The sequence below is a fragment of the Neolamprologus multifasciatus genome, chromosome 18 (genome assembly GCF_963576455.1).
Source record: "Neolamprologus multifasciatus chromosome 18, fNeoMul1.2, whole genome shotgun sequence".
Classification (NCBI taxonomy): Eukaryota; Metazoa; Chordata; class Actinopteri; order Cichliformes; family Cichlidae; genus Neolamprologus; species Neolamprologus multifasciatus.
The window spans coordinates 4,357,680-4,371,665 of NC_140456.1; the positions used below are offsets into that span (position 1 = coordinate 4,357,680).

The following is a 13,986-nucleotide window of genomic DNA, read 5'->3' on the forward strand; positions in this document are numbered from 1 at the left end:
AGCATGTTGATCCTTTTTCTGAGCAAGAATCCTGACATTCCTTCACTGTCCAAATGTGTTTAACTTTTTTTTTGGCAGCAATAAACATGACAGTTTACTTATTTTAATTTAAGACATGTTTTATTTTAATTAAGTTTAAAACTTTTTTATTTAATGTAAAATTATATTTTGTTTTAATTTACTTTCAAATTCTTCAGTTGCTGAAGGGGCTGCATAGTTTTCATAAACTGCATAGTTCAGAATAGCTATAATTGTACCAGATGGTTGCGTTCAGTTAAGTTGGACTAGACTGTAATACAAACCGTTCAGTTTGTCAACAATAAAACTGAAATGAGAGAAAGACTGAGTGTGAGACTTTGATATTAGAGAAAATGAATATTGATAAAGTTTACCTTTATGTACAGAATCTGAATATCGCAAAATATTTAAAAAAATTGCCATTTGTGTAAATTTGTATAGATTATATTATATCTTATATACCTATTATGATATGCTATCTTACATTACAATGTAAATTTGAATATAATTTATTTTGACAGTAGTCATAACAGCAATAAAAATAATATATTACTAAAAATAACACCGCTGATGGTGAAAAAACAACCACATAACAGCAGTAACCTGTTGTGTATCTCTTATGTGTTTGTGGAGATGTGCATGGCTTCAGCTTCAGGTGTCTGACCAAGGTCAGAAACGGATTCCGGATGTCATTAAATTACAGTTTTTGTTACTCTGGGAGGAAGTTATTCTCTGTAATGTGACGTGTCATTACCCAGAGCTCATGAGCGACAAATGTGGAGATGGATGCGTAGGTGAGGGTGGGACCATAAACTGATGGCTTTGCTTTTACGCTCAGCTCTCCCATCACCACAACAGACATCAATGCACTGATGTCTGTTATCGGAGAGTGGGATTATGTCTGGAACCTATCTCAGCTGTCGTAGTGCAGGAAGCTTGGTACACCCTGGACAGGTCGCCAACCTGATGCAGGGCTAACACACAGAGACAGACAACCATTCTTACTCAGATTCTTGCCTATGGGCAACCAGTCACCAATTAACCTAACCCCACTAACTGCATGCCTTTGAAATATGGGAGAAAGCTGGAGTACCCGGAGAGAACCCACGTGTACCACATAAGCGATATGGGATATGTTGTCAAAAAGAGTGTGTAATTGGCACAGGTAGATGCCTCAAAGCTTTGAGTACAGCACCAAAACTTTGTCTCTATTATGTTACTCTTGACAGAGTCCTCACCATAAGTGTTTACAGTGGACCTGCACATTTTGCTGTGCCTCAGTAATACTGGTATTTGATGAAACATGGCAGAACTTAAATGAACTGTCTTTTCAGTTGTGCACACTGACTGAGCTACTAATGTGAAGATGGATCCAAATGAGAATATTGCAACTGAAAGCTTTTCACTGCTGTTGCAGTACTAGTTAATACAAAAAAACCCCCTGTAAGATGTATCTCACAAATATTTATAAAAAACAATCCTATCATTCCTCCACTTTATTTATCGTTTTCATATTTTGTCTCAAAACATTTGTCACATTTGTGTTTCCCTGTCATCTCATAAGTAACCTTTTTGTTATGTCCGTTTGTCCCTCAAGACTTCCCACAACAACATGAAGTGTGAGGAAGAGGAGGGTCTGGATGACCAGCAGGTCTGTAACCAGGAGAGAAATTCCAGTCTGAACAAGCAGAGCCCAGAGCTCCTACAGATTAAAGAGGAACAGGAGGAAGTCTCCACCACTCAGGATATAGACTCGCTTGTAGTGAAGCAGGAGGCTGAAGGAATCATCGTCTGGACTGGGGAAGAGCAGCTCAGACTACTGGATACAATCTGGAAATGTGAAAAACACGACAAAGGCATGTAATGTTCTTAGTAAAAACAAATATGACTCGTGTAGGATTCCAAACGAGACACCAAATTACTTTTACTTTTAGAGGTAGAGGATGAATTTAAGAGCCAAATGCAAGTAACATTATACCTCTATTATTATACCTTTCCTAAGCTAACTCTATACTCTCTATCAGTCAGCTGATAAACTGACATAAATTCTTAGACTGAAGAGGTGAGACTAGATTTTAATGCAGCATTTTGTCCAAACTGAATACAATTCTTTGCTTATTGAAGCTGAATCATTTTGAAATTCTTTATATTTACCCACAAATGTTGCTAAAAGTTTAGAAAGAAACAATCTTGAGAATGTAAATAATGGTACAACCCAAAAATAACATAAGAGAACTTAATTTATTCCCAGTTAGATGTTCGTGCTCAGTAAGAGCAGAGCATGGGCAGTAACGCATTACTGTAATCCGATTACTTTTTCAAGTAATCGAGTAAACTAAGGGATTACTATTGCAAAAAAGGTAATTAGATTACTGTTACTTTACCGTAAGCACACTGTGTTACTGCGTTACTAAAACCGTGTTTTTTTTTTTTTTTAAAAAAACATTTTGCGAGTGTGTCTCATGACAATGTCGTAAGCGAGTGCGACGTTTGTGGCAACAGCTGTGTGCAGATCAACAATGGATCATATATCGAGTGCAGAGAGAGTATGAGCATGCAGCGTTTAAAGCGTGGAAGTACTGACCTTACTTTGAGTTTGATTCCGTAAAAAGCGTAAAACGCTTTTCACTGCGTGGGAAGAAAACTTCTTTTTACAGTGAAAAAAACCCTAAACTTCCGAGAAAGCACCCAGTACGCTACCACGTAATGGGAAATTCACAGAGAAACTCGCGGATTCTTCCACTGACCGCTGTGGCACACCTGCACCAGGGCAAACATCCGCCTGCCTTACAGGCGAAAACAGAGCAACAGGACCACTAGTCTTTGATTTTATTTATTTTCTGCTATGTTTCACTTGCATTTATTTGAAAGACTGAGTGCAAACACAAAAAATATTTTATTTTTATGTGCTGGAATGTGCAGAAAATAGGTTTAAATGTTAAAACAAAATTTTTCCAGTCAGAGAATGTTGCATATAATTAAATTTTTGCTTGATGCGTAAAGTTAAAAGATTAAAACTAATAAAACAAGTTTTAAAAAGAGACTTTTCCATTTGATTACATTTTGTATGATGGATTATGCAGAAAAAGTAGAATTGGGCTGAAAGATCTATCACTTTATCACCTATTCAGGTTTTGAAAATAAGTAACGAGTAAAGTAACGGGATTACTTTTGGGGGAAGTAATCAGTAATTAGTTACTGATTACTTTTTTTAAGTAACTTGACCAACACTGTCAGTAAACATAGTAAAAACATTGTTACTGCCTTGAAAACTCCAAGGATAGGAAATTTAATTCCAGATAGCAAAAATAGGACAAGATCCAAATATTTTAATAACAAACAATAAAATATTATGTTGCATAGATAAATATTTTTTGTTTAATTCATCTTTTAACTTTTGAATTGTTTTTTTTTTTAGTTAGTTTTATTCAAGTAAAACATAATTCAGTTTTGGTCATAATTTAGACATTTAAATTGTTTTAGTCTAGTTTAAGTTAACTAAATATCATAAAACTTTCATAGACTAAATCTAAAGTTGATTTAATTGACTAAACAATAAAGTGTAAAGGTTTGTTGGGTTTTTACTGGAGAGTGTTGCTCCACATGGTTTGCAAAGCATCTTATTTTCATTGACATTACATCTGAAATGTCTCTGTGCATGTACTCTTCTCTGCCTCCTAAATGTTGAGATTTTGTCACATTTTCATTAGAAATTGGAGGTATAGGAGTTGGCTAAACCCACTCTCCGAACCTGTTTACCAGGTGCAGATTAAATGTGCACATCTAACGTCACTGCACAAGAAGATTACTTCTGATTGGATCACTTACAAACTTGTCCAGCCTTTCTAAAGAAATGACATTGTTCTGATTGGATTGGAGAGCATTCATGTGGTGAACAAAATATGGGTTTGATCACTGCGTGCTGTAATGTGATCATATACCTCCATCTTGACAGTGTAAAACTTTAGGTTCTGCAGCTCTTGGAATAAATATAAAATTGCTACTTTATATCTATTTAATCAAATACAAAAATGTATATTTCTAAATATAATCATAGTAGTCCTAACCAACTGGTATAGTAGTGGTGGACAAGCAGAGGACAATGGCCATAGTAGTAAAGGTAGATAATACCAAGTGATAGCAACATCAGGATGAAGGAGAACAAGAAGCTTTGAGAAGCTGAAACATTGGTCTCAGTGGTAATGGAAGCACTCTGTGCAGTGACCCTCAAGCTAGGCGAGTGGCTCCAGCAGATCCCCGGAACAACATCCAAGATCTCTGTCCAGAACAATGCAGTCAAACATTGTTTGAACAGCGTATTTTGGCCATATCATAATTTTTATGCATGTTTTCAAACTTTGAGCTGTATAAACTTGAGTGCTTATTGGACTTAAAGATATCAGGTGATGTGTATTTGCGTAATGAGTGAAGGCGTGGTCTAAGGAGGTCACCACTTTATAGAAATGTGTGCATAATTTTTAGGCAGCTTCCCTTCCTCAGGCAAAATGGGCCAAAAGAGAGATTTAAAAGACTCTTAAAACTCAAAAAATGTGTATGGTCTTTCAGAGGGATGCAGCACTTTTGAAATTGCTCAAATATTGGGGCGTGACCACAGGACCATCAAAATGTTTTGTTGCAATTAGCAAACAGCATCGGAATAAATGTACCGATGCAAAAACACACAAATTAACTGCCAAAGATTTAAATTTTTTTTTTTTTTTTAGAAGGCACTTTCTTCAAGCAGTGGTGCGGGAAAAATCTGCATCTTTCAAGAAGACCATGAATTTTATGCAGGACAATCGCATGCATCGAAGTATTCCACTGGATGGCTAGCCTTAAGGATGAAAAAATAATGACATGGCGCCCTTCCTCACCGGACCTAAAGCCTATTGAGAACCTGTGGGCCCTGCTTAAACGGGAGATTTACAGGATAGGAAAACAATACACCTCTCTGAACAGTGTCTGGGATGCTGTGGTTGCTGCTGCACAAGATGTTGGTCATCAACAGATTAAGACGCTGACAGACTCCATGAATTAAAGGGTTATGACAGTTATTGAAAAGAAGGGTGGTTATATTGGTCACTGATTTTTTTTTTTTTTTTTTTTTTTTTTTTGACACGGCAGAAATGTTTATATGTCAATTTTGAGTTGTTTTATTATTTTCATCTGTTTAAAGTGAAAACAATCTTTTATCAGATGCGTTTTTTCTATTATATTTGTCCCTTCAGACTTCCCGCAACAACATGTCTGTAAGCAAGAGGAGGATCTGGATGACCAGCAGGTTTTTAACCAGGGGGGCAACTTGAGTCTTGACCAGGAGGACCCAGAGCTTCCACAGATTAAAGAGGAACCAGAGGAACTCTGCACAAGTCAGGTGCTTGTGCTGAAGGTCGAGACTGATACCTTTATGGTGACTTCTACTTATGAGGAACCTGAACCAAACAGTGACCAGCTTCTGTCTTACAACTCTCCTGAACCAGAAAGTCGAGATGAGGATGAAAGTGAGCATGTAGACTCAGGATCAAATAGAAATGCAAAGCCTGAGAAGAGAGGACATCACAGAAACAGTAACCCAGCAGACAGCTGTCCTGTGTCAGAGAGTGAAACGTCTTTAAAATGTGACACTTGTGGAAAAACCTTTGAATATAAATACAAACTGACAAAACACCAGAGAGTCCACACAGGTGAGAAGCCACATTCTTGTAGCACTTGTGGAAAAATTTTTAGTTACCTGTCTGCGTTAAAAACTCACATGAGAAGTCACACAGGTGAGAAGCCATATTCTTGTAGCATATGTGGAAAAATATTTAGTTACCTGTCTGCATTAAAAACTCACATGAGAAGTCACACAGGTGAGAAACCACACTGTTGTAGCACATGCGGGAAAAGGTTCAGTGATCTGATGAACTTGAAATCTCATATAAGAGTCCATACTGGTGAGAAGCCATATTCCTGTAGCACCTGTGGAAAAAGATACAGTGATAGGACGAACTTGAAAACTCACATGAGAATTCACACAGGTGAGAAGCCATATTCCTGTAACCTCTGTGGTAAAAGATACAGTGATAGGACGAACTTGAAAACTCACATGAGAACGCACACAGGTGAAAAGCCATATTTCTGTAGCGCCTGTGCGAAAAGATTCACTTATAGGATACAGTTGAGAAGACACATGAAAATCCATGTTGGTTAAACGCTTCCTACTTAGATAATGTTTGAAAGCTGTTAGGTGGAACAGTTTAATAGTGGAGCACATGTTCATGAGGAACCAAATCACTTCAAAGCCTGAAGGAAGAGCTCATACCATTTTCAGGTCAATATGGTATATATCCTGTCTAGAATAGTAATTAACTCTACTCTCTGAATTGTTTATTCTAATTGTTAGCTTTTTTCTGTATAAGGAAAACACTGATTTTACAGCCATCCATCCCTTTTATGGCACTTTTCCAGGGCCAAATGTTAGGGCACGCAGTCTAGGCAGAGAATTATAGACATCACTCATCCCGACAACCTGCTTCAGCTCATTTGGGGGACACCAAGGCATTAGGTTCTAGGTTAGCCATAATATATAATTTCTGTAGTGTGGCCCGGGTCTGCCCTCGGGCCCCTTTGTGTTGGAAGACCTCACCTAGGAAAAGCTCAGGAGGCATCCTATTCAGATGTCTGAGCCACCTCAATTGGCTGCATGCCACATTATTTTTATTATTTAAGTCGTGTACATAGAACAAGATACAATGCCTTAAAACGTGTTAAAAACACAACAGCCTTGATAAACATGGAGTAGTTAGGATCTAAAAGCAGGGTTCATCACGTCATCGCTTAAAGACCAGATGACAACAAGCCAGATACCCGATGCTCCTATGAAGATAAAGAGCTGTACCTGAACCTGTGGTTCGATTAACACAGAGTCATTTCTCTTGTACCCTGGCATAGATCTTTCCAGGAGTCAGAATAATGTGTTGCCTCTGTAATTGGAGCACATCTTCCAGTCCCCCCTTCTTAGGCTACCACTCCAGTCAGAGTTGTAGCCTTAGATTGAAAAAGCAGAGAGGTGTGTCAGCCAAGAAAGTGCCACAACATTCAGAGTGTTGAGAAACTCATGGTGAATCTCATCCACCCCAGCAGCCCTGCCACCAAGGAGTTGTTTAACTACCTCAATGACCTCAGCCCCAGTAACGGGCAAGTCATCCCCCTAGTCTCCAGACTCTACTTCATGTACAGAAAGCATGTCAGTGGGATTCAGAAAATCCTTCAGCTTTTCTATTTCTTGTTTCCTCAGTTCAAGCCAGCAGCACCCCACCCATACTATACACCATATGAGTACAGCACCACTTTGCCCTCCTGAGTCGCTTGGTAGTTTGCCAGAATCCCTTTGAGGCAGATCAAAAGTCTTGTTTCATGGATTAACCAGACTCCTGCACGAGAGATTTTGTTTCAGCTTCTTCCAGAGCCACACTCTGCTTGGCCCAGTGGAATCTGTTTCCTTTGGAATCCCACAGGATAACCACAGGAGCTCTTTCAGTTTGACAACTCCCTTCACCTTGGTTATTCACCATCTGTTCAGGGATTACCCCACAACAGGCAACTCCCAGCCATAGCTCCATGCAGGTGCCTGAACAATGAACGTGCAGAACATGGTCCACTCAGACTCAATGTACCCAGACTTCTTCAGAAAACTGCTACTTGATCCATCTCACCACCAGGTGGTGATCAGTTGGCAGCTCTGTTCCTCTATTCACTCATGTGTCCAAGACCACCAATAAAACATTGACAAAATCTATCCTTGACCTTTGACCTGGGGTGTCCTAGTACCACATGCACTTATGCGAATAACTTATGCTCAGACATGGTGGTTGACATAAAAGTCCAGTGACAAAACATCACAAAAAATCACACCCCTCTAGTGTGCAATATCATGTAGACATGAACATTAAAGTCTAAAAATAGAAAAATAAAATGTCCAGATGTGTCACTTTCCAGCACCCCACCTACTGACTTTAATAAAGCTGGATATTCTGAACTGTCATTCACCTATAATCAGGACCAGGACCTGTTCCCTGACCCAAAGGTGCAGGGGAAAAGACACACTCGTCCACTGGGAAAACCCTATTGTACAGACAGTGAACTTGGTGAGATATTAGTATACCCATCCCTGCCTGTTGCCTTTCTGTGTATGGGGAATCTAGAGTTTGGAAGAGTGGAACATCTCCAGAGCCTGAGCCATGCATTCAGGTGAACCTTACTATGTCTAGCCAGTCCCTCTCAATCTCATGCACTAGCTCAGATTTATGTCCTACCTGAGAGGTGACATTCTATTTGTCAACTTCAGTTTTCCTACCATGAGCCAGGGTTACAACTCCTGGAGCCTCTGCCCTTCACTGCGACCCAAAGTGCATTGCACCCGACCTCTACAGTGCTTTCTGCAGGTGCGGAGTCTGCAGGAGCCCCATGGGTTAAGGTGTGCCCACCAGGTGTTCTCTCTTGAGCCTTCTCCCTAGGCCTGGCATAGGGATAGGCACCAGTATCCATGTCCTGGGCAGGGTGAACTGGCCCCTTGTTTTTCCTTGCTTCAAAGGGGTCACCTAAATCGCTCATCACTGGCCCCTCACACAGGAACAATTTGCCTGTGAGACCCCACCAAGGTCAAGCCTCTGACATCATAGCCACTGTGATCACTGAGACAAACAAGCCCGGCTAATTTTACATATGTCTGTATTTGTACTTTTCTTATTCTTTTAAGCTGTAGAGGTGATACTTAAAACATGTAAAACAGCTTAAAACAGCTGTAGATTGAAGTTCTTAATCGTTTTCACTAAACTAAGCTTTGTTGTACAAAATAAAGCATGAATTTTTTTTTGGCTTGTTGCTTTTGTTTAATAGCCTAGATTTCTCTGTCATTCAATAAAGAGGTTTTACTACACAGGAGTAGAAGCTGTAAATTGACACACACAAGACAAATAATATCGAGTCATTATCAATTCATATGTTGTGATGTAGGCTTAAATTTCAATATGCACTTAAAAGTTATGTTTATAAAGTTTACATAAAACCTTAAATCTTTTTGGGACCAACTCTTTTTCTGAACTGTGATCTCTAAGACAGGTGTGTCCAAACGTTTTGCAAAGAAGGTCAGATTTGGTGAGGTGAAAATGTGTGGGGGCCCACCATTCAGCCTGACATTCTTTGAACCATTAGCATTAAATGCAAATTATGTATTGAAATGTTGTTTTTTTTTATTTGAAAATGGCATAGTTATCATGTCTTCACATAAACACAAGTAAATTCAAACAAGTTTTTATCCACATACAATAAAGAAAAAGTCTTATCTGGAGGAAAAAAACTTCAGGAAGATTAAACGTATCTGAGTTTGTTTTAAATATTAAATATTATTCACTATTAAATGCTCCCTGTACACTGCTGGATTCAAAACGTGAGCACAGGCATATTGTAACACTGACTGAATCAGTGGATCACTCACTCTTTTCTTTTTTTAAATTGACAATCAAAGAACAAATATATATTATTTCATTTTGAATTGCCTATCAAAAGGAAATAGTACTTGTTTTGATTATTTAAATTTTAGATTTGGATCAAAAATATGAAATGGGAAAAAGGGCTGCTGGAACAAATTTAATTTTAAAATTCAATTTGTCTGCTTTACGAGACCTTGTTTCATTGTCAATTAAAAAATTAAAGAATTAATGATACATGGATTGAAAAGAGTCTGTGCACATTCAAAATTGGGGTTTTGATCATCAGAAAAAAGAATATAAGTATGAAATAAATTCGCTGATATTTTAGAATTTATTCACCTCAGAAGACCAAACCAATAGCCTGCATTAATTTGAAGGGTGATACAGAGATCTCAACTACATTGAAAAGGCCAGGCCTTACTCAAAGACAGTGGTTTTATGTTACAGAGGTGACAGTCGGTTAGTCTTTATCTTAGCGCTTAAAATTAGAGCCTAAAATATAAAATCATTGTTCTGCTGTCTTTAATGTTTTATTTAAATTCAAAACCTATTTTAAGAATAATTTCTCACACAGTACTCTGTAGTAGTAGTAGTAATAATAATAATAATAATAATAATAATTTATTATTATTATTGCACTTTATTTGTGGGCACCTTTCTAATACTCAAGGTCCTTACAAAGCATAGAAGACAAACTCATTCTCAGGATCATGTTATCTTCAGACTCTACTTCAGAAGAGCATCAAATAAGTTTTTGCAAAATCCGCAGACAGTTACTGCTTGGTTTCTTTAGGAGTATGAAACTGTGATTTACTGTTTACTTCTTTCAGATCAGTAACACCATCTGAGCCGGTTCTAGACAGGCATATATGAGGGGGCAGAGAGAAATGTAAATATTAACAAAACTTTAAAAAGTAGGCCAAGTTACAAAGAAAAAGGCAATAAATCAAGTCTTGAAAAATAAAACTGAAAAATAGAAATACAGAATAAAAAAAATCTCCTTCCAGATCTTTACAACCAACAGCATAAAATCTATCTTAATTAAATGGCCTAATTCTCAAATAAATTTTCAAAATAAAGTATGAATAAAATAAGACATTCATTTCATGGAAACTCAAATTAACAGAGTCACATTAAACGCACATCATTGCCTGCCGTAGCGTTCTTCACAGTTGCACTTCACCTTAAAGGTAGGTAGGTAGTTTAAAACAAAGTCCCGCAACTAAAGGAAAAATTTAAAAAAAATATTTCAAACAAATACAAAATTAAAACATTAAAATAATTCACTGTCAGTTACATTGTGACGACAGAGATTGGCTGCATAATTTTGCTCTGCTCCGATTTGCATACTAACAGTGCTGGGGTGAGTGGGGCAGCCTGCGCACAGAGCACGGAGGGAAACAATAACTAACAAGACATGAAACCCATTATCTCATCATTATCTTTATGAGACCCACGATGTAAAATGAGACAGTGCTTAACTTGAATCATTGGGAGGGCGCTAGTACAAGTTTCCGACTAGCCTGCCGGAAACACAATGAAGAAGAAGAAGAAGAAGAAAAACGGAAGTGACGCGGTGTTATCGCTGTTCGGCGCAGTAGAATTTACGGAGCGACTTGGTGAGCAGGCGATGAAATCTAAAACCTTACTAAAGCTCGATGAAGAAATCATCCGTGAATGCAGACTATTGGATATCTGAGATAACAGGTATGTAAAACTGTCATGTTAAAAGATCCTCTACGAAACGTGTATCCTACGTCTTTCCCTGCAGGACTTATGAACGACAACCACTGGTAAAAAGAACGCTTGAGCACAAAGGCGGGAGTTTTAAAGAAAAGCGAACATATATTTTTAGATTTAATCACCGTCTACTATGGCGTTATTTTCGTGCCACTCGTCTGAGCGCACGTAAAAAGAATTTGCCAGCACGAGTGTTGCATTTTGAGGATAAACTTTTTTTGAGCGAAGAAAGGCTCACTTTTAGCGAACAAAATTTCAGTGTGTGCTTTTATCCATTTACACAGCCCCGAGCTCAGTTTTTGCTTTTGCTCAGATCTTTGCGGACCTGCAGCATTTAGATAGTTTACACAGTGCAGCTGTAGATCTGTAAGGCCAAGGGACTGTGCGCACCGCGCTCCCCTAATAACAGGAAGTAGTGTGGAGACAAAGCACGCAACGGAATTGAAAACGTAGAAAAAGAGAAAAAAACATTTGTTTTTACCCAGTGACATAATTTACATATTCGTCATTTGTGTGTGTGTGTGTGTGCGCGCGCGCGTCACACACATGTGTGAAGGGGTTGTATTGTGATGTGGATATGTGGGGCAACCGACTATCTTTGAACAGAAATGTTTAAACCGGTGAGGTGATTTCAGTAGGCACACGATGGGCTGAGCCAGGGTCTCCCAATGCTTTCACACAAAATCTCTTATGATAATAACTCATAGCCTTTTTTCACACCTTGGCTTGTCAATGATCATTGACTCACTTAAGTAGTCCCTAAAGTGGGTCAACGATCCTCTTAAGGGACAGCTCCCACTAGGTTTTAAATACCTGGGACTAGGGCTGGGCCATATCATACCGTTCACGATAATACCGGTATAATGTTGGGCAACGTTAAGAAAATGAAATATCGCGATAGAATATGGGTAAAACACGCATGCACAGTGCCTTTGTTTTCATACGCACATGGCAGAAAAAGCATGGCAGCGACGGAGAATGAGAAGGGGGAAAGCGGATCATTGAATGAACCGGATGAACCAGAATTGATTTGTTAAAATGCTGCAACTTCAGTGGTGTGGAACTGGTTTAGCTTTCGTCCCTCAGATACACAACAAAGCACAATTTTTGGTAGAGCATGCTAGCGGGCCGTCGTTATTACCGTGTTTATTGGAAAATATGACACATTTAAAATCAATCCTTTGATTTTTCTGAAAATCGACAGTGCCCTTTATAATCCCGTGTGCCTTATGTATGAATTCTGGTTGTGTTTACTGACCTCGAAACAATTTTATGTGGTACACAGCGCTCGAAAATGTGTCAAATGTTTTAGTACAACTTTGCTATGAACCCGCCGCTTGATGGATTGTCAAAGCATTACGGCTATTGTAGGCAGGAGCCTCACGGAGTGATATGTACTGTGCTTCACAATGGGCGATGTATTGAGTTTTAAAATATATGGATATATTTTTATATGAGATGTGACACTATCGTTTATATCAATGTAGTCTATGTTACGTTGTAATTATACTTGAGCTGCAAGTTTGTTTCTCTTAGGGCTGGGCGATATGGCCTAAAATCCATATTGTGGTACTCCATCCCCCTCAGTTCCCAAAGTTAAAGGAACACCGAGAGTTAAATGGTCTAAATTCTTTCATCTTTAATCAAATGATCAGCGTTGCTGCTTTACCAGGTGTAACAATTAAGTTTAACATCCATGAAAACAGAAGTTATTAAATTTAAGGGAGTTACAAGTTAACAGGATGTTAGCTCGCTAGTTTCCACCTAAACATGACATACCATGTTCTGACTGAGAGATTTTTGAAACTAATTAAGACGTACAGCTCTGCTACCACTTCCAACATAAATGAAGACAGAAAACTAAACAGCAGTGGCGTTTGCGGGGTTACTGAAGTTGGACTACCTGGTATATAATGTTGTGCTACGTGATTGCTAGCGACACAGCTATGTTAGCGTAACATTAGCACAGTGAAGCTGGAGGATGAACGCCAACTTTTTTTCCACTTGATAAAAGTTAACGTGGGGGATTCTGGTGGTTTGGGACAAATGCAGTCGCATAGCAGGATGCTATACACGGGCCAAACTTCAGTCAGGAGAACAACTGAGATTATTCATCCACAATACGAGGTTAGTTATTAATATACTGCAACAACATGGGAATAGAGCAGCTGCGAGAGAATTCAGCATTAATGAATCAATGTTATGGAAGTGGAGGAAACAGTTTTTGGCTTGTCCCATATTTCAAAAGTGCTTCATCTCTTTCCTATGACTGTCGCCTGCCATAATTTGCAGATGATAATGGTTGTAGCCGCTGTGATGCTTTCGACCAAAACAGGCGACCAAAACATTACTATTTTAGTGCTGTTAGCGTGACGTTAACGCCATAACTGTATTAACGGGGTAATTCTCTGTTAACAAGTTACCGCGGATCACCCCATGCGTGGGGCTGGACGGCGTCAACGAGCTAACTGGGCTAAGACGTTGATGCCTAAAATCCTTTCATTTTCTCAAAAATCGACAGTGTGCCTTATGTATGAATTCTGGTAGTTTACATTTTGACTGCACAATTGTGAGCTTTTTGTTATGCACAAAAACAACATTATTTTATTTTACTTATGGTGCATTATTATTTAATAAATGCTGATAATTTATTTCTGAGTGTTTTTTTTTTTCTTGTACATCTATGCTGTATGTTAATAAAAGTGCCTGTGTGAGATTTGGGACACAGTTTTGACTAAGAACTCTCTTTTTGTTC

At 38.6% G+C, this 13,986-nt stretch overlaps 1 protein-coding gene and 1 pseudogene across 3 annotated transcripts in view; both read left to right on the forward strand.

The window, feature by feature from the left end:
- Positions 1-13,986, forward strand: part of LOC146497100 (tripartite motif-containing protein 16-like) — a 61,122-nt pseudogene that overhangs the window by 40,844 nt on the left and 6,292 nt on the right. The window lies entirely within an intron of this gene.
- Positions 1,631-7,596, forward strand: LOC146497103 (uncharacterized). 2 transcript variants are annotated; one of them, XR_014870638.1, is made up of 3 exons: positions 1,631-1,874; positions 5,247-6,331; positions 6,439-7,596. XR_014870638.1 is itself a non-coding variant. In XM_085140873.1 (3 exons), the coding sequence occupies exons 1-3, from the start codon at positions 1,631-1,633 to the stop codon at positions 7,520-7,522; spliced, it is 756 nt and encodes a 251-aa protein (XP_084996999.1). In that variant the 3' UTR covers positions 7,523-7,596. The 2 variants fall into 2 exon arrangements, 1 of the variants encoding a protein (XP_084996999.1); XM_085140873.1 differs by having other exon boundaries at positions 5,247-5,702; positions 7,467-7,596.

Excerpts from the sequence above, each read along its gene's own strand:
- LOC146497103 (XM_085140873.1), top strand. The coding sequence starts at position 1,631 with ATGAAGTGTGAGGAAGAGGAGGGTCTGGATGACCAGCAGGTCTGTAAC. Across the intron at positions 1,875-5,246 it reads ATGTGAAAAACACGACAAAG|ACTTCCCGCAACAACATGTC; the intron begins GCATGTAATGTT and ends TTGTCCCTTCAG. Across the intron at positions 5,703-7,466 it reads ACACCAGAGAGTCCACACAG|AGCCACACTCTGCTTGGCCC; the intron begins GTGAGAAGCCAC and ends AGCTTCTTCCAG.